Source organism: Clinocottus analis, unplaced genomic scaffold (genome assembly GCF_023055335.1).
Source record: "Clinocottus analis isolate CAN_PGR_092001 unplaced genomic scaffold, fCliAna1.0.p SCAF_15, whole genome shotgun sequence".
Classification (NCBI taxonomy): Eukaryota; Metazoa; Chordata; class Actinopteri; order Perciformes; family Cottidae; genus Clinocottus; species Clinocottus analis.
Window position 1 is genome coordinate 6,536,120 of NW_027175876.1, and position 26,884 is coordinate 6,563,003.

Below are 26,884 nucleotides of genomic sequence, written 5' to 3' on the forward strand. Positions count from 1 at the left end.
ATATGTGTGTGTGTGTATGTGTTTGTGTGTGTGTGCATGAACCTGTAAGTGGACTATGTCTGTGAACAGCAACTGTGCCAGCGCCTGTTATGCTCTCACAGTGTTGAGGAGCTGTGTGCGTAGTCTTGAAGGGTGTTTGAGGTGTAGACGGAGCTCGGAGGGCTTCCGAGCATCAACTCCATGATGAGGGAGTCGCTGACAGACTCCTCCGAACACACAGAGTCTCTGAAGGGGGAGGGGGGCGACAGAGCTAGGGAATCCTCCAGAGTTGACTTGTTCTGAGTTAAATCCTTGCCTTCCCCGTCCGCCCCCTCCCCCTCCTCCTTGGCATCATAAATGTAGCTGTGTAAGAGGTCCAGTTCCTCGTCCTCGGACCCCTCTTCTTCAAACACCCCCACTTGGAGGACCAAAGGAAGCTGAGAGGGGTTCAAGTTCAAAGGCTCGTTGGCAGGGAGTGTGTGCTCATTAAGTGCAGGGACATAGGAGCTGTGTGTGTCCACCACAGCCCCCTGCAAGCGCTCTGTGGTGCAGCCCTTCAAGTGAAGGGGCAAATAAGAAGCAGGCTTATCTAAATTAGACTCCAACCCTTGCGTCTGTCCAGAGCAAGTCGGGGTCCAGAGGGGGCGCTGCGAATCTCCCTCGTCGTTCTCCTCCATCAGGTTGTACAGAGGCTTAGCACCACGCGGTTCTTGGGGGGGATGAGGTCCTGTGCCAAGGTTGCAGGCGGAGGGTGCACAACTGTGGGGTTCGGGGGTGTTAGTTAGGGGCCTGATGACCGCCGTCTGATTCAAGTTGGCTTCCTGTTTCCTCACATGCACAGACAGTCTGTGCCACACATTCCCCCCCCTCGGAGGGTGTCTTGCACCTGATTCAGACCATGACACAGACTTGCCATTAGAACTATGAACGAAATAAAGACTCAAGTTACTAACACAGGAAACCAAGAGGTTGCAGATAAACAACAGCAACATAGCAGCAACGTAACAGAACTGAGCAGCAGCATTTCAACATTTCTGACGCATGTTAAAATACTTTGTAACCACATGACTTGACATTAACAGCTTTGATAAGGGGTCCACTCATGAGCTTAAAGGAGCATTACATTTATCAATTGTGGCACTTCACAAACATAGTGAGTCATAATGTGCTGCACAAAGCATTATGATCTTGAAACTGCTTCAAACATAAAGCTTACAGAATTAGGAGGCAACCAGCTAATTCATCCTGTCTTAACTATGCTCTTAAATAGTTCGAATGAGACGCATGCATTCTGATCAGCATTTCAGTAAGGTGGCTGAGCTGGGCTGAAGACGACACAGAGTTTAGCGCAGAATGAACTAGGACTGGCTCTAATGTGATTAGTTGGAGAGGAGAGGTGGGGAGGAGAGGGGCATTCATGCTGAGAAAAGTTAAATGTGAGGTTAATTCAGGATAAACCCAAAGCAGCAGGGTGGCAGATCTCTTCTTTGGAGGGCTGCAGTGTCAAAAACATGTTTTCCATGGCCAACTTATCAAGTGACAGGATCACAAAGGCAAGTGATTCTTTCTAATTCATCCAGATAGGCTGGTTAAAGTTGTTGTTGAATACAAAGTGACTAAATAAACTCAAGCTGAGAGCTAAGCAAATTATGAATGGTTATTTGCACCTCCTTTTACTTTACAGTACTTATTACAATCAAGCACAATACAATTGCTAGAATAAAATAAAGAAAAGGTTTCCACACAACATCCTACAACAACACTACCTCTATGTTGTGCAAAACTGTGCAGAAGATTATGGACTATTCAATTTTTGGTCAAACTCCAAAAATGCTGATTTTCTTTATGATCAATTCATGATCAACTGGTTGAAAGAGCCTAAATGGCTCTAATGGTTGTATACAGTAATACAATAGGTCTCATTTGACAGTGCAGCTCTCCAGGAAAGGAAGTAAATTACCACCATCCCAAAACATTTGCCAGCCTCGACACTTTTCAGACATTTTGCTGCTCAGTTTGGAAGGTTAAAGGGTTAAGATATTAGAAAGGCTGCATAGCAAGGGTGAGAGACAACACAAACACAATGGGATCACTCTTATACTCTGCCCCAGTCCTTACTTTAGATACCTGTCCATGTGTCATTGCTGTGGATCTCAAAAAAGTTATATGCAAGTCTTATATCTAGTTTAGATGCATCTATCTATACTCTAATAATGACTGATACATCATTATGACCTGTTTGCCTTCAATCAATGACATCAAAATGTCCTGTTTTGAGTTTTCGGTTAAATTTAGCTTTATTTCATTAATAATGTCATGCCCCTCAGGAAGAAGGCGGTGTTTCACATACACCTGTGTTCATTTTTTGTATCAGTATGGTTTTAAACAGTTTGGGGTACTGGAAAGTAAAAGTTTGACCTTCAACATCAAACATTAACTCACTCAAATATTCTTGCAAAAAAATTGTCAGCTGCATGTTACCTTTGATGATATATTCAGTGAAATGCCAAAAGGTCCGCTTTGGACAACTCACTGTACCATTGAGTGTTTAGGTATGTTATAATCTTGTGTCAAAACAAATCAAATTTAGCAAGATGAACAACTTAAGAGGCTACTCACTTGGCTTTGCCAGACACAGGTTTCTTCCGGCGGAAGATATTGAGGAAGCTGTTGGTCCCGCATTGAGCCGACTTTCCATCCCCAACGTGCATTCGCACCACATCAGATGTGGTGAAGGCGCTTCGGACGTTCCTCTCTGGTTTGGCAATGATAATGTACATCTTAGGCGTGAACATGCACCCTAGTGCCACTGTTACACTCAGGCTGACGGAGAAGGATGTGGTTATGATCTTGTAGTTTGAGCCAAAATAGATTGGCACGAAGGCCAACCAGATAATGCAGGTAGTGTACATTGTAAAGGCAATATATTTAGCCTCGTTAAAGTTGGCCGGGACGTTCCGAGTCTTGAAGGCATAGTAGGTGCAGCTCATGATTAGCAGGCCGTTGTAGCCCAGTGGCGCCACCATGCCTACGGTGCTAGTATTACAGATGATGTAGACCTCACGTATGCTTGGGTAGGACTTGATGGGTTCAGGAGGCTCCAGAATGATAAGTGTGATCTCCAGAGTTAGCTGCATACTGATCAGCATAAAGGCGATGACCACCTGAGCCCAAGCGCTCATGAAACGAGGCTTCTTGGTGCAGATCTTCTTCTTGCTGCCAGCCAGGATGCGGGCGATGCGGTTAGTTTTGGTCACCAGGGCAGAGTAGCACATGGAAGATGAAAGGCCCACTAGGAGCCTCTGCAAGTAGCAGGAGGCCACTGTAGGATGGGCGATCAAAGTGAATGGACATATGTAGCCCATGAAGATGCCTGCCAAGATGATATAACAGAGTTCTCTGCTCGAGGACTTTACCACAGGTGTATCACGGTACTGGATGAACACAAAGGTCACAAAGGAAGTGATGAGGATGCCCACGCAGGAGAAAGCCACTGCCACTATGGATTCCACATCCGCCCAGTCAAGGTACTTCAGAGGCAAGGGCTCGCAGCCTAGACAGGGAAAAGGAGATGTTGGGTTAATCTTGTGTTGGAACTGTATGTGTTTTTGTGAATAAAAGATACAATAAAAATGTTTAAAAGAACCAATAAGCAGACCGTAGAGAGATGGCAGAGTGGAGAGTGACACAGATTTGGAGACACATGGGGGTCTAAAATTGCCAAGGAACTAATTTGCACGTGTCAAAGCTCCAGTCCTGTCAGATTTATCTCTCATTATCATTTTATGCCAAATGTGTGTGTAAAGGACACGTAGGTATGTGTGTCGCTTCTGTCATGATGCACTGGTTGCCTTCCAACACCCAGAGGAAGTTTACAGAGCTTAATGGGAGAAAACTGACATCCCTAGACTTCCCCAGCTTAAGACTCCATAAATTACATGCTGCTGCTAATAGCATTACAGTCACTGCCATCACGAGCAAGGATATGCACAGAATAACCTACTTCTGGTCTGCATTGCTAACTGTCAATATGTAAAAAAAAAAAAAAAATGTAACCTAACTTGTTGCCTCAAGAAGCTTGGATATTGTCAACACAAGAGGAGAGAGGTACTAATGTGAATATGAAGGCGTCAATCAGTTGTTACACTGTGATATTATTTAAATGCACTTCAGCAAAAGCACACTGAGGCACACTTGAGGGGAAGTGTCTGAAGCAGACAGCAGTGAACTGTTGCTGTTTTTTTAATGACCGCCCACTAGCCTTAGTTTACAGAGGCATCAGCCACACTGCTCGCAAACGGACAAGGGTGGCAAATATGAAATGCTCTCATCTGTATCTGTTCTTACACAATGATATGCTGTCATATCTAAGCTGGCAAGACCTTTAACATGTTCAAACACAAAGCTCAGTCCACATTGACTTCCAAGAGAAGCCAGTGCAACAAAATATAATATTTAAAAACAATGTTTTCTTCTTGGTATTTGCCCTAAAAGATGAGTGAACATATGAACAGTACAACCTCACTCTATGAATAGGATACCAACTCTCTCTATTAGTATTCTCTTGATAGAGACATTTAATGAGAGTGAAGGGAGAACTTTTTCCTCGACAGACTGCTGAAATGTATCCCCAAGCCTCTCATGGCAGTAATAGGATTTTACACCTGGGAACTGAGAGCTCCTCTCAACTCTATAAATCGCTGTCAAAACAACCACTGGGTCACAACAAGGCAAGGGAGCAGGAAAGAGGGAAGCAAAGAGGAAGGAGGCAGGGAGGAGGGACGAGCAGTGTGGAGGTTGAGAGAGCTAAGAGAGCACGGTCATTGGGCCTGGATGATGAAAAGCATCAGCGAAAGGAGGTGTCAGGGTGTGAAAGAGCTTATGGGAGAAGGAGGGTTTTTGAGAACACAAAATAGTTTGAGAGAAAGTGATTGTGCTGGGTCACTGAGATTGGTGTTCTATGACGTAAATGACCTGACAAACAACAGGCAAAAGGTAGGTTATCTCGAAGCAAATACATGATATAATAATGAGGGAGAGTAAAGGGATAGGAAATAAGGAGTATCGAGGGATATTGTTCATTCAATCATAAATGGATTGGCTTACAGCATCTGGTTTGGTCTTTCTTACCTTCCAGGTTATCATCAGGCCACCATCCCAGGTCACATGCCTTGCAGGTGAACTCATCCTGGACGTATTCATTGTCCTTGCATGTGGTGCAGATCCAGCAACAGCTCACCTCGCCCTTCCTAATAACCTGCACGCATAGAGGCCGGACATCAGCGATCTTAGTAACCAACACTCAACGCTCATCAAACCGCGACAAGAAGCACATCACACCCAAGGCAACCTAGACAGGTAGACGGCATCAAGGGGATACGTCGAGGATATGTCGTTCTTATCTTCTTGAGCCCCAGACATACTGTTCATAAAACAAGGCCGGCTGATTTTACATTCTGCTCCCAGGGAAGCTGTTCCCAGCACTGTGATATGTAAAGCAGGGTGATAAGTGGGGCAGATAACAAAGTAGGTATGAAGGGGAAGCGTGAGCAGCCAGGAGAGAGGATGCACCCTCCCTCAAGGCATGGAGACTGAAAACAACCGGCTCAAGATGAAGCGAATCAGGGCATTTCTTCAAACTGGGCTCAATACCAGTTCCTATTATTTACTTTGCTAAACTGACTTTCTCCTGAAAGGCACAGGAAAATATTATGCAAACTAAAATGTTGTGTGTGATCATTTAGACTTGATATGGCATTGGTGTATCATAAAAAAAGGATTTATTTTGTACTCTGAGCAATTTTCTATATAATTCAACATTAGACAGAGAAAATATGTGCTTGTAAATTATTTTCTCCGTAATATTTAATTGGGCAGTGTGGGTTCCCTCTGTGTTCTCCGGCTTCTTCCCACAGCCTCAAGAGGTTAATTGGTGACTCTAAATTGCCCGAAGGTGTGAACGTGAGCGTAAATGGTTGCCTGTCTATATGTGGCCTGTGATAAACTGGCGACCTGTCCAGGGGGAACCCCGCCTTCACCCAATGTTAGCTGTGACTGGCTCCAGCCTCCCCACAAACCTGAACAAGGTAAGCGGTTCGGATAATGGAATGGATTGGAATATTTAAATGACAAAGCAGGATGCCAAAATGTAGGATGGATAAACATCATTTATAAGTTTATGTGCCACTGCTGCGTTGGATCAACTGTATGTTGGCCAACTGGGTTAATCGGCAATGACGCAGTAGAACACACCCTAAAAGACATTTCACAGGAGTGTTGGGTGCATAATGAATCCAGGTTTTACAAGTTCGGGTGGATGGAACGCTAAGACGCAACAAGTAGATGTAATCCAAAACGAAGACCCATAGTTCCATCATCCAGCGGCATTAGTATGGAACAGTCATCGTAAGCATGTTAGCATGCTGATGTTAGCATTTAGCTCAAAGCACCACGATACCTATGTGCAGCCTCCGTGAGTCCCTAGTACTGCTACAGACTTGCAGAGAGAGACTTTTTACTCTGAGACAACTTGGAAAGAGCATTATTCAAGTATATTGTGTGTTGGCATTCCTGGAGTTGATAAAGACCAGTTTCTTTGTGAAACTGTCTGGCACACAAGCACAGACAATGAGCTAGTGAGAGCAGAATCAATGTTAAATTAGCTCTGCTGGCATTTAATCACATATCTGGCACAGTGTTGAATCAACACTTCTTGATAGCTTTGGACCTTCAGAGTCACGCTCCAATGTTAATGTTAATGACCTTTGATTTTTCGGACTTCAGGTCTTTCCAACTAAATGAACTCTGGCGGAGGCCATCGAACGCTGCAGGATTTGAATCCCTACCTTAATCTGTCCTTTGGAGCAGGGCTCACTGCAGACTGAGCGGACCATCTCACTGCTGTTCATCCACAGCTTGAAGTCATCAATGCTTAAGATGCCCTCATGCCAGTGGCCCACGTTCAGGTAATCATAGCGATCATCACCCACACCCTGTAGATTCATGATGTCATATCTGGTTGGACAGAAGAAGGGAGGGAAGGAAAACCACAATGAGCAAGGACAAGTTTATTGAGTGACAAAGAGAAAAAAAGACTAGAAGAGGCAGGAGTTGAAGATTACAGAGAAAGAGTGAAGAAGCAGGAGATCCAGAGGGAGCAGAGAAGCAGAGAGTGACAGCTAATTTAATGATAAGGATTTCCTGCTTGGTAATAAACCTTTTATCCAAAGTCACTTAAACAGTGTACAGCCCTGTTAGTGTAACGTCAAGAGCTCGTGCCGGTGCACACTGTGACCTCATCTTTATATTGGACCAGGATGTGCTCCAGCTGACCCCTAGTTGACGGAGTAATGACATGGTTGTGTGGTTGTGTTTTCTGACTGTCAAACGCTGTCTGTTGGACTGAAGAGAGAGGAAAGTGGCTGCCACGGTGGACAATCCACTGCATCTGTTCCAGTCCAAACTAATTACATTCTTCTGTGCTCACTTGTGTGCATGTGCACGCGTGTTAATGAGCAGGAGAGACGGGAGAAATTTACAGATTACAACCACATTGATGATATGAACTCTCTATTTCCATTGTCCTGCCTTTAAAAAAATATATAAATATATATTTACCGTTTAATCATCCTCTTACCTTCCTGGGGTGTCTCCGTTTTGATCAAAATAAATCTCCTCTCCTGAGACTCCTCTGAAAGATGTCTTCAGCAGGTAGTCCAGCAGCTTGCTGCCATCGATTGGGTCCATGGCCTCACAAAGCCCCGGCTGCCCTGGGCACAACTCGGTGTGCATATCATGGAGGCCATGAGCCATGGCATAGATGGCATTGATGACAAATCCCATTTTACTATCCTGAACATAGTTTTCATGCAGACTCTCATTGCCTGTTAGAGGGGAAAAGAAGAGGGAAGGAAAAGGAAGTTTTTGCATTTTTTGCAATTTAAGAAAATGTCCTGCGTCTGCTATTTTGTGTTGTATTCAAACTGCAGTAACACTGTAGGATCATACACAATAGTGTATGATTGCATTAGAACCAGGCCAGGAGTATCTTGTGCAAAGCAAAACCTTCTTTTGCAGAAAAATATATCAGCATACAAGGAAATCCCAACATGATATCCAAAAGCATAATATGAAACAGAGGTGGAGAACCACCATGTCTGGGAAAAACCCAAAGAGTGAACCCTAAGTTTTACTAGAGGCACTTTCCCACAATCCAACCTCAATTTTTTGTATGAATGGTAATTAAAAGTGAACATGTGAAATATTTTGCATCCTTGTATGAAGATTTCATTTCCAAAGTTTTAAATGTGTTTAATTATTTTCTTTGCCCCCTTAGCCAGTGCATTTATAATATTGTATTATAGATATGTATTGTCCATCATATACATCAACATGCACAAACAGAAGAGTGTGTGATCATTTTTAATCCAGCGAGATCTTTTTCAGCCTTTATCGTGAACAGTGTGTGCTTGGTGAGCCATTCCTTTGTGCAGCTTTACAAAGTGTAATGCCATTTCTTTGTTCGTCCTCCTAAACAAGTCCAGTGCGCCACATTAGAGTTTGACTAATGCAATCCTCGCTCTGGCCAAAAGCCTGAGACTGCCAGGATCAAGACACATTTCTGAAAATTGTCGTTTTAAAATACCGCAGATGGCCTTGTGATAGAGAGAGCATCAGTCAAAGTCTTCCTGTCTTGGAGGAGTCAAATGCTCACAAAGTGCAGGTGCAATTCGGATTAATTCATCACCATAGTAGTGACAAGAAAAATGCACTTACCACCTTGAAGGTCTTTGGAATAAAAAGGTGTATAAAGTGTGATAGAGAGACCATCACAAACCACACATTGATTGTATCCGTCAGTTGATTAAAGCATGCAGACCAATCATTGCATTGTTCATTTGATTACTTTATATTTTTGATTAGAATTTTTTGTGAGAATGTTAAGTTGTGACTTAAATGCCAAGAACACAATTTACCATGATCACCTTTTGGGAGCAACAGAAGAGAATATTCAGGGAGGAAAACAGAGAGAAAAATACACAGTTTGGGTTATTCTCTCACTGATAGCAAGATGAACACTGCTCCTATTTCATAACTACAAAGATATAAATTGTTCTGTCGTCACCCACCGGAGCAGACTTTCTTGAAGTTCTTGTTCTCCTGCGGGTGGCCTACGAGGCGACACTGGAAACGGTACTGCCAAAACTCAGAAAACCAGGGGTTCCTGGTGTTGGTGTCCAGACGCAGCTTCAAATAGTAATCATCGAAGGTCCTGACCACCTCTGATTGCAGCTTCATGGTGATTCCCCCCTCTGCTTCCTGCTCATAACCCTCCACGACCTCGTAGCGGTCTGCCCATCCATCACTGCAGGAGCAGGAGAGAAAGAAGAAGAGCACATAACATATCGATCGCAGGGGGACCAATAAAACAAGGAAGAATAAAGTAATATCATAATTAAAAGCGAGAGGCACTCCTTGACAGTGATGATACTCTTCCCTTGCTACTGTCACGTGTCTTTTAAATTGGATGGTTGTAATTATAATGTAAACTTAACTGCTGATTCAGACTGATGTGCCCATAAAACTATTCACGAGAGCGGCGTCATTGACGCGACAGTAATTTAATTTTTCGGAAACAAAAAAGCTTTCACTGATGCAGCTTTACTTTGAAGGATAGATTCTCTTGTCTGTTCTTTGGGGGACAAAGCTGTAGAGGTGTTTAACACACAGACAAACAAATTCCAAACACCAGATATTCAAACTGAAAAGATATTACTGAACCACAGCTGCTACTGGACAAATGTGTAGCTTTAAGCAGCCAAGCTCCCCTCACTGGTGACCACATATAGAGACTCACACATGAGGACAGAATTAACATCGCTGGCTGTATGAACGTTATTTCATTCAGCGATCAATGTACTAAATCTGCTATTAAAAGGTTATGCTTTGCTTTGAAAAAAGGAAACAAACCTTGTTTGTAACTAAAACTCTTCACCTCGAAGGTGACAGATTGATTGTACATCCTGCACAGCTGCACAACAGAACTACTAACTCCCAACAGCCATTTGGACATGCACAGCAGGAAACATTAGCCTCAGTTTGGTATGTCTGCGTTCAGATGGAGACTAATGGGTACACTTCTCTCACACAACAGCAAATGGAAAGACAAAACAACATCAGTGCACAAACCCAAAGTCTGGTCATGTTTTGCTTTCATTTAAATTATGAGCTTCCACTACAAGTAGGTAGACTACAGCCGCTACACATGAACAATGTTGTTTTAAATCAGTGTGGCAAAACTGGTTGGAGGCTTATCTCAAGTCCACTGCAGCAATCCTCAATTTAAGAGGATGGAAATCTCACCATTAGTGCCTCAACCGTAATTGTAGGCTTTACACAATCCCTTCAGCTTGCTTGTTTGTTTCCTTGTTTAACCCTCTGTGTGAGAATGTATTCCCTACCAAGCCAATTTAGACACACAGCTGGCCAGTGGGCTCTCAGAGAAACAAATGAACAGATAAACAGCACCACTTTGAGCTCTGCTCTTTCTCTAAATCTGGGATGGAGTGTGGTTTCCACCGCTATACGTCGTCTCTCTTGCTTTAACGTGGATTCTGGGCTTCTTCCTTGAAATGCCTGTGCTTTTGACAGCTCCACCAATTAGATATAGCTCTCCATGGAACCAATTACCTCCCACACATAGGACATCCTGGGTGATGGATCTGTGCATGTATGTCTGTGTGTGTGCAGGTCAAGACCTTTACATCCACAATTACCGGCAGTCACGAAAAAGGAGACCAAATTAGTGAGGAGGAAACTTTACAACCAATGCGATTGAGATAGTCCTTCTAAAGCGTAAAGACATATGGATTCCTATGTATTTTAGGCAGCCAGTATGGAAATGATCTTGAAAATAGAGTCCATGTCAACCAGAAGTCTCCCGCTGACCCGAACATGTATATATGATCTCTGAGGTTGGAATTCAGTGGATATATTTTTCATAATTCTTCTTTAACCGATAAAAAGACTTGCAATATTCTAAACCAGCGGGTGCTTGCTTAGTTACACATTCAGTGCAACAATACGTATCAACTATAATGATGGATGAGGATTTACTCATAATAAACAGTGTCCATGTTAATGAAAGACATGTCAACCAGTGCAAAGGTTCTGGATGACAATGGAGCTGAAAGCAGAGCCAGCTGGATATGTTGTTGCATGTGGGATGCAACTGAGAAAATATATCCTTGGGCCTTTGGAATAATAATATGTTTTGGTATCAATGTCTAGATTTATAGGGCTTTAATGGAAGATTTAAGATTAGAAAGTTGATAATGCCTGGTCTAAGGTATTCAAATGTGATGCTTAAAAAAAACGGTGTTCAGCAATGTAGGCTGGAATCTATTAAATTATACATGTGGGCTTTTACTGTCTGCAACAATTACTGTTGGACAAGGCGACGTGTTCTGTAAGACAAGAGCAGTGTTGAGTAAGTAGTGTGAGGACAAAGTTAGCAATATGGTCGAGATCAAAACATATCCTATGTCTTAGAATATCTGCTCATTGTGTCTCCTAAAATGTCTGCTGTATATTTAAAAAAAAACAATTAAACTGAGTCATCCTTTTCACTAAAAAATCAGAACATAAGAGTCAGAAACACGTGAATTTCATCAGCTCTAGTCACATTTCCTTAATTTGCTCCAGGTGAACACTGTCTCTGTCCGTCCCTCTATCTTTCAGAACATGTCAGACAGATAAAAACACAAAGACACACGCTGTTAAGATGTGTGTTTATCATAAACGTACCTTCCGTGACAGGGTAAACTAAAGCGCATTTATAGCGCTCTATTCAATGTAACTCATAGTTTTACATATTTGCTCTAACGGAACAGTGGAGAACAGATTGTTTTTTAGATAAAGAGAGGGGTTCAACACTCGACATGAATAAGGCATGAGGCATTGAAGGCATGCTTGACTGTTTCCCACAGTGGAGTTTGTGATGAAGTAAAATTACATCCTCTCTTCTCGCTCTCCTCTCTCAGGATCTGGCAGAACTCCAAGCAGCTCATCAAAACTCTCGGGCCATTTGCGGGAGGCCTAATGGGACAAAATCTGATTTAATGTCACCTCAATGTTGCGCAGCTTCACACTGGAACACCGTTATTACATCACCTGAGTCTGATTTACCAGAGGAACACCTGTTCAAGCAGATTAAGGAGTCAACGCAGTTCAAGTTTGTAATTAGTTTTACATTTATTGTACTGAGGACTGCAGAAGGAAGGTCTAAGACATAAAGCAGAGTGTAGCACTGATAAAGTTTTTTTTAAATACCTCTTAAAATTACTTTCAACTTTTAGGTTATGATGGCTGAGGTTTGCAACACAAAGGCAACATATTGAATGACAGTTTATTTAGGGAAAGTATCACAAATACGAAAACTGTGTCTTTTAGTACTTATGGTTAATCCAACAATCCTCAAACCTGAAACACAAACAAGGGGATATGTCACTGCCCTCAAACATGTGAACGTTTTCATTTGCCGGTGCCTTCCAAAAGAACCAAAGTGACCGTAACAGAGTCTATTCACATGCACTTTTACTGATCTATAAAAAACAAGAAAGACCAATTTTGGCTGTTGGCAGAAATTGAACCATTAGGTCTAAGTCCATGTTACTTTAGAAACTTAAGTTAATTCAGTCAGAATGAAGCAAGTAAAACCCACAAGACTGAGGCTAATTGTGACAGTAGAAACTTATAGTAGAAACTAATTTCTTTTGTTACCCTTTAACTTTCCAAAAATATATATATATATTATGTTGAAATGTATCTCTGCAAGTGAAGTCAGCAGGACGCTATACCTTTGACCTGCATATGTTGATGATGTACTGAGACTTGATGACGTGTTGCATTGTTTAGAGGAGCACCGCAGCAGAACAGCTGGTTATTGTATAGAGTCGTATACAACAGTGAGTAGACTGAGAGCTCCCACGACTCTCCCAGATGATCTAGTTCCAGTTTGATAGCACATTTGTATATTTATGAAGCCATGAATTAATTGGCAGGGCAGAGATTTAATCACATGCGCTGTTTCCCCTGGAGGATGAAGAGGAAGAGTTACTTTAAAAAGAGGAACGGGATGAGAGGGGAATCAAGAGTTTCCTAATTGCTCGATGCAATATGTTAAAATAAAAGTTCAGGTAGTTAATGGAAAAACTTGAAAAACTTTTTAAAACTGCCTGTTATTCACAGTCCACTAGAATACCAACGGGTCTAATTACAATAAATTACATTATTCTATTCAAATGAAGTAAAGCTTCAACTCTCTCTCACACACACACATGCACACATGCACATGCACACACACGCACACACACACACACACACACACACACACACACACACACACACACACACACACGCACACACACACGCACACAATTGACTTGATTTGATGTAAATATTTTTGGAATAACTATTTGTAGACTTGATGGTTCCTTTGAAAGTATTTGTGACTTTACAAGCTGAGCAATCTGTGAGGATTGTGGTGTACAAGTATCAGCAAAGGGGCTTGCAGTACTTTAGCCTTAAAATCAGGTAAATGAAATAGACTTTGTACTTCAGACTTCATTTGAGTTAAAGGTTGAATCCAGCCAGCGCATGCATTATGATGCATTACTGACTGAATGTTAATTTGTTTTGAACAAAAATCCTAACCGGCTCCATTATGATGCACCTTTATGTAAATGTATTTGGTTAATTTCCACCATTGCTCTCTTAAATTTCAACACAAGCTCCTAGGGATAAGTTTAGGTTTCTGTTCTCCATTTATCTCTATGATAATCCCACAACATTCTTAATTAATTGGAAACTGCTCTGGCAGCGGAACAAATATTCAAACAGGGGTTTCTCTCCTCAGCTGAACACAAACGCCCCATCTTCAAAACTCTCTCTGCCTCTGTAACTCCCTCCGTTGCCATTCTCCTGAATTTCTCTTATTTCTGCAACTGTGCAGTTCAAACAGGAGTGGTGGTGGCTTCTCAGCTCGATGGCAGCAGCAGCATGACTGTCTTGGGGTGACACAGAGGACCCAGAGCTTGCCGGGGAGCCTTTAAAACCCCATCCAAGCTGCTTTTACTAATTCATCATGCCCCAGTTTGAGTTGGGAGATCAGTCTTCTCTACATTGACAGGGAACACTGCTGGAAGAAAATCCTTTTTTTTGCTTTTTATTACCAAGGGACATCAATTCACGACTAAAACCCTGACAAAAGCCTCTACATCCAATTACAGCAGTAGCAGTAACTGATGGATGACAAGATCGTATTATCAGTTGGTCAATGTGATGTTGATTAAAATGCTGCGGCTTTGTTAAATACTTCCATGATCCTTTTTGCCGTTTTGGTTTCTTTTTTTTTTTGTGGTAATAATTAAACTACTTTAAGTCCATTTTTTTTGTTTCACTGAGAAGTTATATATTGTAAAGGATATTTTGTTTTAAGTATTTACAATGCATATATGGAAACACAGTAACCTAAACAAGACTGTATAAAGGATTGAAGGCCATCTGAAATTGCATTTTTGCATCCAATATTAGCTGTCTGCGCAAGAAAGTATTTCAGCTTCTGCAAATCAAGATGTGACAACCATGTCCAGATGCAAAGCCAGTGTGCTATTTCTGATCCCTCCAATGTCATTCACCCATCCCCTCACACAAGGGAACACAAGGCATCAATTGGAAAGAGGGAGATGTCCTTGACAATGTGTGGCTGCTTTCAATTAACATCAGAGGCGTGTTATACATATTCAGATGCAGCTCATTGTGCTCCCTTGCTCAGTAGAACACAAACACACGCAATCACAAATCCTAACACAACTTGAACATAGCCGTTCCCAAAGCCACGTGTGTACGAGCAACGCAAGCACGGCTCCATTACTGAATCAACGCAGATAGTGTGTCCTTATCTTATAATTACAATCTTTGTTGCTGTTGTTGCTGGGAGGAATTTTTAAAATGTCAGCCATATTTCCTGAAAAGGGACTATTGTGTTTGGAGCACTGCTGACAGACTGAATGACAGATCTGCAGTGAGACGATCACGCCAACTCCGTCATGAGCCCAAACTAAATCTCCATGGTGACTGGAGCACAAGCAACGCACACACGCTTTTAATTCCAGCGGTACAGTAAATCCTGCCCCGCTAACAAAAAATGATCTGGAGCTTGATTTCCTGCATGATGTGCCCCAGTAAACTCTCACTAAACTTGCATGAAGATTATTTTAGTGCAGAGGGTCAAAAGGACAGAATCCAGTCGCACAGAGAGAATAACGCAAAGATCCAGGCGCAGCACTCATGTCTGTTTTTTTGTGTGTCTCAGTTCCAGCCCACCCGTCTCCCGCCTGCTACACTTTCTCTCTCGCTCCCCGAGTCCTTAAGTTACATTCATAACTAATGTATCAGTCGCTATTGTGCGCTCACTGGAAGCCTCACAAATAAAACATGTTTCTATAGAGCGAGCCGAGCAAGAGAGTGCAGCATACTGTCAGTCACGGGGATCATGCCTCACACACGTATGAAAGTAATCCCGGTAAGGGGAAGAGGAGGATTGTAGATGACCTGAACAACTTGCCTGTGATTTTAAGCTGAACACTGTTCTGCAGTATATAAAGCAAGAAGGCTTTCATCCCTTCTTCTTTTTTTTACACTGTTTAATTTAGCTCTAAACCTCAAGTTAAACTGATAAATGTAAATCTTTATCTGCTGTCTTAAATTACTTAAATCCTGTTTTCATTCATCTGTCTCATTTATCTTTTAACGTTTGATTCAGAAGAATTCATGAAAGATGAATAACACAAAAGCATAGAAACAAGAACATCTGTCTTAGCCTCTGGTTCATCAATCTTGATATATTTATTTTTTGCCGATGTTGCCAGTGCTGTTGCCAGAGAAACAGTATCCTTTTGCTTATACCCTGCTATTTGCCAAATGACTTGCAAGGCAATAGGCAGAATTCCACATCCTCCGCACTCTCCTTCCTGAGATGGGAAGGAGATGAAAGTCTTAGAGATGACGGGGAAAGGGCTGCTAAACGTGTCGCGCCACAACTCCCCTCTTTCACTCTCTGGCGCCCTAAACGTTTCATTTACTCAAGCTCAGTCCCTTGTTACAGGAAATCGAATAGGACAACCAAATGCAGAAATGCATGTGACACCGACAATATTGGATCACAGCTTTCTTTGCACCTCAGCACAGTCTCAACAAAGACTTAGTCATACCCTGGTAATGACTTGGCCATGCCATTACAGAGGCAGAACATCCACATTTCTGTCGCAGTGTCCTTTTTGTCAAGAAGAAAATACAAAAAACAGAAGCATTCAAATTGGACTGAGACCAAAACAGTGTGTGTAAGACATGAGAAATGAGCATTACATGCGGCGAAGCAGCTTATGCACATGATGTTTAGTAATAACAGCATTCAAGTAGCATTAGAGAAAGAGGTTAGATAAAAAAAACAACAAATGGGGCTAATTGCAATAGAGCAAGCAGGCAGGCAAATGGGTAGAAGGTTTTATGCTGCCATTCAGAAACTGAGCATGTTGGGGAACAGGAATAAAAGGAATGATAACAAAAGACACTGTACAGTATATATATATATATATATATATATATATATATATATATATATATATATATATATATATATATATATATTTATAGCGTTTGAGGCTCAAATCCCTATTCAATGGCAATTTCTATATATTAATCTGAGTAGTTGGATGGATAGAAGATTTACTGTAGTACTCAGAAAGTATAATGGTGTTTGCCTTGGTGACGCCCTAGTTAAAACATACGCTGGCAGATATTTTCATGGATACTATGGATTCCTGTCAGCTTAGTGAGCTCACGGACATCTTCGTGTCTCCTCATGAAGAAGCTTCTTCATGAGTATACTCGATTTCCAATGTGCAGCATATTGCTGTTGTACATTTTACTCCTTTCAAGTGTCTCTGTTATGTAATGGGTTATACAGCTAGTTGCGAAACACACATATATTGCTTTTATAACAAGGTGTCTAATGTACCTAACAGATTTTCAAGGGACAAATATTGGTGCCTGGATTGCTTTTTATTTTCCAAAGTGTAGCATGATTGCGCTGACAAGATAAAAGATCTCGACAAACGTAATGGAACAAATGCTGCAAGCACTGAGCACAGCGGACTAACAGCAACATGGTGGTGGTGGAGGATCAGTAATGATATGGGAAGCCACCTCCTGGGACTCATTGTCTGTATTGTTCTCTGTGGTCAAATAACAGGCATATATATAACAACTCCTGCATCAAGCACACTCTAACAGTACCTCCCTTGTCTCCCAATGAAACTTGATAGAAAATAACTTCATTGTCCAAATCGAGTGGCTGCACCACAAAGACAAATAAGGCTGTTCCAATGAATTTATTTTGTATGAATATATTTAGCTGTGTGTTACATTCACCTGGAGCTGTTGCTCGCTCGCCAATGGACATACAATTGACTTCCCTACGGTGAAAATGATTTCTAACTATTTGGGTGAAAACACATATCAACTTCAAAGAGGCCTTGAGAACAAATGATGCAAATGATGCCTGATGCTTTTAATTAATGTTGGCAAAGTATTTTTTTATGGAACTGCATAACGTCTGTGATCATTTTCGAAAGGTGAAGCAAAACCTTGTTCATTTACTTACAAACTGCTGTGTGAAATTACATCAAATCATAACTTTCTTGTTCTGCTGAAGTACGTTTTAAAATGAGGCGATCCGATATGTTTCATGCAACAAGTCTTCTAAGAAAATATGTAATTTTTATTGCCTTCCAAAACAACATATATCATGTCTTGTAGGAGACAAGCTGAGTTCAGCCTGATATATTGACAGAGTGACAATATTTGTCAATACAACAACATATGATGGGTTGAAAAATGAGTCATTAAATGTGTTTGTGATCCGCCGGAAAACATTCAAGTACTTTGTTAAACCTGCATGATTTGATTTTTCTCCGCTTAAGGGCAGCACAACAAACTTCAGACAAACAGTTGACGCTCAGCCATACAATATAACTGAGGTTGCATCAACTCTCATTTCTCATCTAATATAATCTCTTTAAAATGTACTTGAGCAGAACAAGAAATCTGAATTCAATGCCTTCTCGATTGGAATGAAGTGGATAATCTATGTCGGTAACGTGCCTGTGTGTGTGTGTGTGTGTGTGTGTGTGTGTGTGTGTGTGTGTGTGTGTGTGTGTGTGTGTGTGTGAGTGCGCTATTTCTGTGTATTTGAGTGTTTGCATGGAACAAATTGTGTATAGTGCCTGTGTGTGCAGTTGTATTGAATAATGGCAGCTGATTGGTGAAATCATGATTGACATCACAGAGAGAGGAAGACAAGAGGCCTGTTGACTGACAATAACAGAGTGGAGTGGATGTAAAGTGTTGGAGCGATGCAGAGAAGAGTCTGCAGGTCAGCGATGAAGTGGGTCGAGCACGCGGCCACACCTGGCCCTCGTCTGAAGAGCAGGTTAGCCGAGCAGCTCAAACAAAAGCTCTCAGACTCCAAACTCTCCGCATGTAGTTCATGTAGCCTTTGCCGTATTGTGTTTTTGTCTGCATCTGTGGTGTTCTATGATGCGCTCCACATATGAGGGATATGGGGTGGAAAAAACACAACACTGCTGTTGGATTTTCCCCCCAAAAAATGGTCGGATAAACTCTTCTATGCGGTTTTGTTTGTTTGTGCCGAGTCCAATAAAATGGAGAGATGTATAAGGTCAAGGAGCTGTATAAGCCAATAACTGTCTCCCCGCCTCACCGATTTTGCTGGAAGCTGCTGCACAAAGCTCGTTATCCTTACAAACTATATTGACTCCTCTAAGGTAGGGCATTAACTAAAACACCAGTATCCTAAAATGTAATATTGTGAACACTGCTGACTGACTGTGATGAGGGGGCACTCATTATGGTGTGGTGATTTGACATTTAAATTGTAACGCTGATAGGCCTGACAAGAAGATGCTTTGATGACATCTTTGGTAGTGACGGCTGTAACAGTGCTGGTCTGATTATGAAGAAACTTAGACTTAAAATGCCTCATGCTCCTGTCACTTTTGCCATGTTCTGGCTTGATTGTTACCATGTTGATTTAAATTATTAAATTGTTTTTTTTTTACCAGTGTTGTAGGTTACTCCTACAGAATGTAATGAAACATTTATTTGATATTAAGATGCTTCCCAAAGGCCCAATAGCAATACACCAGAGAGCGCACTGGTGTATTGCTTCACATAAGTGATGCTTTATTGTATGAAAGTAACATGCATGTTGATATTATTGCATATGTATGTGTTTCTCAATACAATTGTAATCTGCAAGCAGCAGGCAGCACAAATTCATTGCTTGAACCTGTAAAGACACTGTTGGTCTATGTTAAACCTTTTCAGGTGATATGGTGAACATGTTAGCAAACTGGTGCTTATTAGCACATTCAGCAGACACAAAGTAAAATAGCTATTTATTTGGATTAAAGTTTTTGGCCACCCGACTTGGCGCCTATATGTTCACTAGCTGGTCGCTAACTGTCTGCTGGGCAGGAAGTCTCCTAAAAACAACGAGCTGAAAGATATGAAAACACTTCATGGGGATAAGAGGAAACTGCAGAGTTGTTCATCACTACAAGTAAACTCTTTTACAAACATGTCATTAGTGCGCGTTGTTGATAGAAAACTCTTGAACATAGCAGCGTGAATATCAAAAAACTTCTGAAGACCTCAGGCGCATGTTTTTATCTTTTGTTTTGTGCTACAATATTAGTATTAATAGAATTAGAGGTTTGTTGAGCCTGGTAAAACATAATGATAACAAAAGGGAGATCAGGGCCTCAACAGATTGGCCTGTGTGTGTACTCTTCTTGCTCTGTCACGCTTTGCATGTACTTGTGTATCTAACATTCTTCTAACTCAACACACACACACACACACACACACACACACACACACACACACGCACACGCACACACACACACAAACACTTCATGGAAAAGGTTTCTTTGGAGGTAAAAGCATGAATTAAGAAAACAAGCTTGCCCTTGATGAGATGATACCTGTGACAGCTTCATTCAGTCTTTCACTACATTCTGGGAAAGAGACACATGGCTCGGCATCTGTGTTGGCCCAGACTCCCTCTGTCATCTTTACACACACTGTGTCTCCATCTCCTCTCTCTCTCTCTCTCTCTCTCTCTCTCTCTCTCTCTCTCTCTCTCTCTCTCTCTCTCTCTCTCTCTCTCTCTCTTTCTCTCTCGCTCTCGCTTTCCCTGACCCAGAAGCATTTCTTCCGCCCATGGAGACTTCCACAAAAGCTAAAAAAAGACCCACTTTCCCATCTCCTATGGAGGCAAAAAGAAAAGGAGAGATATGGGAAGGAACGTAACCCTAGAGTGTCATTACAATAGATAATTTAAAAGGCATGTTCTGCCTCTGAAAAGAAAGAGTGCCTTCCCCTGCCAAGAACTTAACTATGCATGTATGCATTGAATGTAACACATAAAACATAAACAGAGGCAAGTAAGAGAAGCACTTGTCTTCTCTTTATTTCCACCACTGGGAAATATTACAGGAAAAGTCCTCCTCAGGATAATGGCAATGACACGAAACAAATCCCTCCGTGCCATCCAATAGAGAAGTGTCTAGTAGACTTGAGAGTCTCATGTATGTACGGGGAAAATAACTTATTGCCAGCTTTTACATTTTAGATATTCAATTTAGTCAATATTGGAGCTGTTCAACAAGACAATTTAAACTTGTTCTGCGTTTGTCTTACTGTCAACAGATCCCATGAAAAGACCAAAACGGACACTGTGCTGCACTCATGCAGTGTTCTCCAACAGATACTGCTTTCTTATTTAAGTCCTCATATAACGTACGGCTGACAACTGCCCTCCAACAGACCAGTGCCAAAAAAACCTCCAAAATGTCGACAGAAAGATATTGCATGAATGAACTGAAAATAAGCATCAACGTTTCTGTGGCTTTCACTGACAAGTGTGAATGCTCCTTGAGGGCTATTCCATGGTGCAATGTGCTGCTGCATAAGTGTGTGAGACGACTCTACTTGCCCTTTTGTAATGACTAAGATTGCAGCTAAAGTCAGTCACTGTCACTCAACATTGACGAACAGACAGAGAAAGAGAGGAAGTGGAGAAGATGGAAAGAAAGAGATGGAGTGAATATCACTAAGCGTAATCCACTAGAAGGAAAGAGTTTTACAATTCAGGTGGGTTTAACATGGTCTATAATACATGTGTGGGCCTCACGTTGATTGCTAAGAGCAGATGCACATGCATTGCCTTGAAAAACGCAAATAAGAGACGGGCCAAAAGGGAGCGAATGGACTGGAGGCATTGTGTTCCTCTCTAGTTCTGTGTCTGTGACAGAAATACCAATTATTCATTGCTGGAGAACATTTCCATTCAGCGCTATTGGTATGTGGTTTAATTCTTCTTGGTTGCCTTGGTGACATGCACATCAGGAGGACAACACAGCATCTCGCAGCCTTCCAGCCTGTTAACCAATTTCTTGCCACCAAGAGGTATGCTCTCAACTGTGAATCGTCCATACCTGCCGATGAGGAGGAACTCCCCAAACACCCCCAGTCTCCTCATGGCCATCAGGAGACCTCGGACAGTCATGCCCTCGCAGAAACACACCACGACGCGAGCTTTGGGTAGACGTTCCCGTAGTTTCCTCAAAAGGCGATCAAAGTGCTTCTCCTCCGCGTTACTGTAGATCTTGTCCGAGTGGGCGATGCATAAACCTTCCAGAGAGGCCAGCTCCTTGAAGGCCTCCATGCCACTCTCCCCATAGTTTCCTATGGGCGAGGAAGAAATAGATTAAATACTGAGAAATCTGCAGAAAAGAAATTCTGTCGTTACCGGAATTAAACAATTAAACGTTTTCCATGTGAAATGTATTTTCACAGTCTGGTAATCCCACCTTTTAAATTGGCCTTTGTGGATATGGATAATATACTGGCTGTGGCATTTTCACCAATTCACAAAAGTAAAAAAAACATGGCATTATTTCCTGTGTGTGTATATGTGTGTGTGTGTGTGTGTGTGTGTGTGTGTGTGTGTGTGTGTGTGTGTGTGTGTGTGTGGAGGAGGGGGGGGGGGGTCGTTTCAAGTATGTTGTAGAAGTAGAAGAAGAAATAAGAGTGTTTACCCAAAGATTGCAAGATATTTCATCCCTAAACATGTGTGGCTAATGCAATAAACCGAGTGTAGTGTGTTGCCGCATAGCAAACAAAGTGCAAAGCGGAACATGTGTTTGTTCTTTGGGTGGCTTTGAGAAGTCCTGGTTTAAAGGTCAAGGTTTTGATGTGACATTGTCCTCTGCAGTTCTTTAGTGCGGCAAGTTCTGTCTGAGCTGAAGCTCTGATCCTGTCATCAAGAGTGTCAGAGAGTGTACTGGCTACTGATTGCGATCAAAGTCAAAAGGGGAGGAAGATAGCTATCCTTGTTGAACAGCACATCTTCCCAATCAAGAGCCCGTCAAAGCAGTTTAAGTCTAAATCTTCTCGCTCCACAGACTGCAGGGCTTCTACTACTGTGTCAGGATCTGGAATCTGGACTGTAGAAACACACAGCTCTTTAGCATGAGAGCTGGATTACACAAACAATCCAATAATTTGCACATGCTCAAACATGTGGCTGTATGCGTGTTTTAAAAAAAAGGAATGTTCATAGGAAATTAAGAGCTTCTACACATAGAAATCTAAAAACATTTGTTGTGCGATTGCCTTGGTGAGGAGCCACGTTCCTGGGGGCCTCCAGGCCACTCTACCCTGATATGAGTGGTGACTCTATCTGTGGGCTATGGCTTTATAGAGCAAGGAAGGCAACGAATGAAATAGGCATCACAATGTGCCCGTGTGTCGCTTTTCCAATAGTCCTTTGAAGATATTTCCAGTCGCTTCATTTCACCGGTAAATGGAAATAATGACATCCAATTATTCTACTCTTTCCATCTAGACTGGGAGACAGGTGGGTGGTGGTGGCGCATTAGTTGACAGCCCATTTAGCAATGACCACCAAAAAGCTGCTTTGAGTATTCCTACCACTCTGATGGTAATCAGGACAGGTAATTTATGCCATTTCGCAGCCCTAGCTGTTGCCACGGGAACGCGCTGCATCTATTACTCGTCTAAGGTGGTGGAGAGAGAAAAACCACGAGCTTAAGCCGGTCGTGACCACTATTGCAAAGATAACGAGATAGAGCAAAAGCAACAAGTGCATGTATGACTATTGTCTGAGGTCAGACCAGTCATGATATAACGTCTCGGTTAGGAACATTTACTGTGGCTTCAAACGTATCTGTAGTCTCTTATATTTACAAAATACCTACAAGTAAAAGATTTTTTCTTTTACATGCCGGTATTTATAATTATAAACATAATTTAATCCCAATGAAAGCATACATGTATCCTACTTTTATCTCTCACTTTGTCTGTTGAGTAAATGATGTTGCTTGCAATCAAATTCATCCTTCCCCTGACTGGTTTTTCATTACTCTTAAATGATGACTTCAGTCCCAGAGGCACCCCCTGCATGTTGAAGGTCAGACAGCTGACGCCACCTATTTATGAGTCCAGGTACTACAGCTCCCTTACACCTTCTCTTCATCTATCTGACAGCAACCTGGGTTCAAGCCCCTGACTAAAGTAGGACTTTCCAAAGATGTTTTACACTCCCCATGAGTCTGCAGCTTCTCAGGGGGATCCTGGGTAATAAAACCTGTCAGTCATATCACTGACTGTGTTTTACTAAGACTCTAATAATAAAAATAAGCTATGGACATAAGTCACTTCACAGTACTTACTACGTCTATTCAACTCCTCTCTCCTTTTTACATCCTGTCTCTGTTGTACTGTTCGGCTGAACAAATTACCTTAACAGTCTAAAAGGAAATACAAAATAATTGAGCCCATCATGGCAAAGAAAATGGAATACTATTATTGCAATGGTTTCTCTGGAGATAAGAAATGTATTATAATTTATGTGAATCTGGTGAAATGTGAATTTTCTTTCATCTTAGCCTGATCCTCGTGACTTAACCATGGAATTAGTTTAAGATTCAAAATGAACACCTTCATTGTTACTGCTAAAACTGCCCGCTGGTGTGTTTGGCTGGATACAAACCTTTAAAATGGCACTCTAAGACTCTAATAACACAACCAGTAAGATGTTTAGGAGTTGTGGGACGATGCTTGAAGTAATGTCCACACAACCGCTAACTGTTCTGTGTGGCCTCAAAAACCTGCTCTATGAGAGCAAAAGACTGAAACAGAGACGTGCAGATGCTGCACATATAAAAAGGATCAATACAACATTGTGGTTAAAGAGCTGTATCACAATCCTGACTAGTATTTTCAAAATGTTTGCATTAAATGTCACAGCACGTGCATGTCCTCCCATTGTACTGATGTCATGATCAAACAATACCACAATGATTGATGAAGTCCCTATAAACTCACTCTATGATCCAGTACAAGACGAACATAGACTTTAGTGATTTAGTGACGGGGCCTCACCCTCAGTGTGCACGGCAGACACATAGGTCCAGTTGTATCGCTTGACAATGTCCAGAATGGCCCGGGCCTGCAGGGTGTCTGAGGGCACGACCCTCAGGAAATACTTGAACAGCGTCTTGTCACTCAGGTCGATACTGGTGGCAGAGTAGGCGATCTGTGGGATGTTGAAGAGCTGCAGGAGGTTCTGCACCTGGATGGCCACAGAACTGGATCCCGGTCCGATGACTCCTGCGATGGGCTTCTTAGAGGGCGGAGGCTGGTGGGACGGGGTGCCGTCAATGCACCATTTGGACCCGTCCTTATCATCCCGGATGGAGATGAGAGAGTCCCGGATGAACTCGATGCTCTGCTCCAGAGCCACAGAGGAGTGCCAGCAGGAGTCTCGGATCTCGCAGCCCAGGCTAATATTCGGAAGCAGGTTCGGGTCAGCGTTGATCCGGTCCAACGTGTGGAACATGGCCTCGACCCTTTGGATGCCATACTGCTCGCGGACGTCCCCACATTTCCGCTCAGCCACTTTCTCCGCGGACGGCTGGTGGTGGACGGAGAAGAGCGCGCCAATGATCACGTCTCCATCCATACGAGCCACGGAGCGGACCACGGCGCGAGGGACCGCCGACCGCTCATAGATGCTGCTGCTGTGGGAGAGCACGAGGACGCGGAAGAACAACGTGGGGAGAAACAGGAGAGTGAAGAGACCCATCTTTACGCACGCCATATTGTGCCACGTCGTGTGAGCCGTTCCAACTGCGCAGGCATACTATCTGCTGCCAATACATCCACGTTCATCCCAGCAACCACAATCCGTGAGCACGACACCCGGGGCATATCCTTGCGCACCTGCAGAAAAAAAAGACATACTGCTGTGATGGCAGGCAGAAACGAGGCCAGATGTGCTATGGTGTTATGTGGGAAGAGTTGACTGTGCACGCATGCTCCCTTCCATCGACGCCCTGTTTTAATTCCTACAGCACGCAACAGTGTCTCATGTCTTTCTCATCAGCAACCACGAGGTGCCTTTGAGCAAGGCATTTCCCTCAACCCTACCTGATCAGGGCAGTAGTAGCTGGACTGCTGTCCACTGAGAATTGCCCAAACGTGCAGCTGATTCGCTCTGAATGGAGCAGGTACTTTAACATGCTCAAGCAATCATATTTCGTAACAAATAGACAGTTCTATTTACCGGGACAGGCGGAACGTGCCGTGCTCGCTCATTGAGGAAATCGGGCAAAGACCAGATTTCAGCACTGTGGACAGCGCGCTTTCCAAACGCATTACAAGCACGTCTGTGGGACTGTCCCCTGCGCTTATCCTACTGTCAAACTCATCCTTAATGATTTGACTCTAGATTATGGAGCCGAGAAACAGCTATTCTTCATGGCCGACTGCCATTTGAATTTTTTTCCATGAAAATGATATTTCAATCGCACATTAATCTGCCGTGGAGCATAAGGTGGTAGGTAATAATAATGCCAGTCTAACAAGAATATTACACGAACTAAGCTAATATCATTCAGTAGGAAGAAGCAAAACATGAGTAGTCTTTTCCTAATACGCTCTAATACCTCTTATTCACATTTTTCATTGCATATTTACTTCATGCATAACATACATTTAAGCGTTTTTTTTCTGTGTCTAATGCTTCCAAACTTGCCTGAATCCTTGAGACATGTCGCGTGCCTTCGCCCGTCTTCTGTAGCGCGTGGTCCTCCGCTATCACTTGAGTCTCTCTCTCTCTCTCTCTCTCTCTCTCTCTCTTTCTCTCTCTCTCTCTCTCTCTCTCTCTCTCTCTCTCTCTTTCTCTCTCTCTCTCTCTCTCTCTCTCTCTCTCTCTCTCTCTCTCTCTCTCTCTCTCTGTTTCTCCCTCTCTCCCTCTCTCTCTTTCTCTCTCTCAACTCGAAACGTGAAGATCCCACGCAACCGTCGCCTTTTCTACACTGTATCTCTAATGCCTGCACGTCCTTAAAAACATACATTATTACATGACGGGAGTGAGACCTGCAATGATTTATCAGACAAAATATTAAATCTGCTGACGGGTATTTTACATCACATCGGTGGAGCATTTGATCTTCTGTGGAAGCCAGTTGGATATATGTGCTGGTTTATTACTCCTGCAGCTCTGAAAATGGTTGATGAGATAGACAACAAATCGTACAATTATTTTTGTTGCGGCACAATATACTGTGTTGCTATCCCATGGTCGAAGCAATGTAATAATTAATTCTGCCAATAATTCTGAGAGTTTGAGAAGGAAAGAGCAGGTGAGATTAAGCATTGGTTTCACGTAAAT

General features: G+C 42.5%; 1 protein-coding gene across 2 annotated transcripts; it reads right to left on the bottom strand.

Moving 5' to 3' along the window:
• grm1a (glutamate receptor, metabotropic 1a) lies at positions 1–26,321 on the bottom strand. 2 transcript variants are annotated; one of them, XM_068577115.1, is made up of 9 exons: positions 26,246–26,321; positions 24,592–25,431; positions 21,621–21,870; positions 9,108–9,343; positions 7,616–7,862; positions 6,825–6,993; positions 5,110–5,236; positions 2,599–3,532; positions 1–900 (listed from the first exon to the last, which is right to left on the bottom strand). In XM_068577115.1, exons 2-9 carry the CDS (start codon positions 25,307–25,309, stop codon positions 96–98), a joined length of 3,486 nt encoding a protein of 1,161 aa, XP_068433216.1. In that variant the 5' UTR covers positions 25,310–25,431; positions 26,246–26,321; the 3' UTR covers positions 1–95. The 2 variants fall into 2 exon arrangements, with proteins under 2 accessions (XP_068433216.1, XP_068433217.1); XM_068577116.1 differs by having other exon boundaries at positions 672–865.
• Positions 26,322–26,884: the final 563 nt, after the last annotated feature.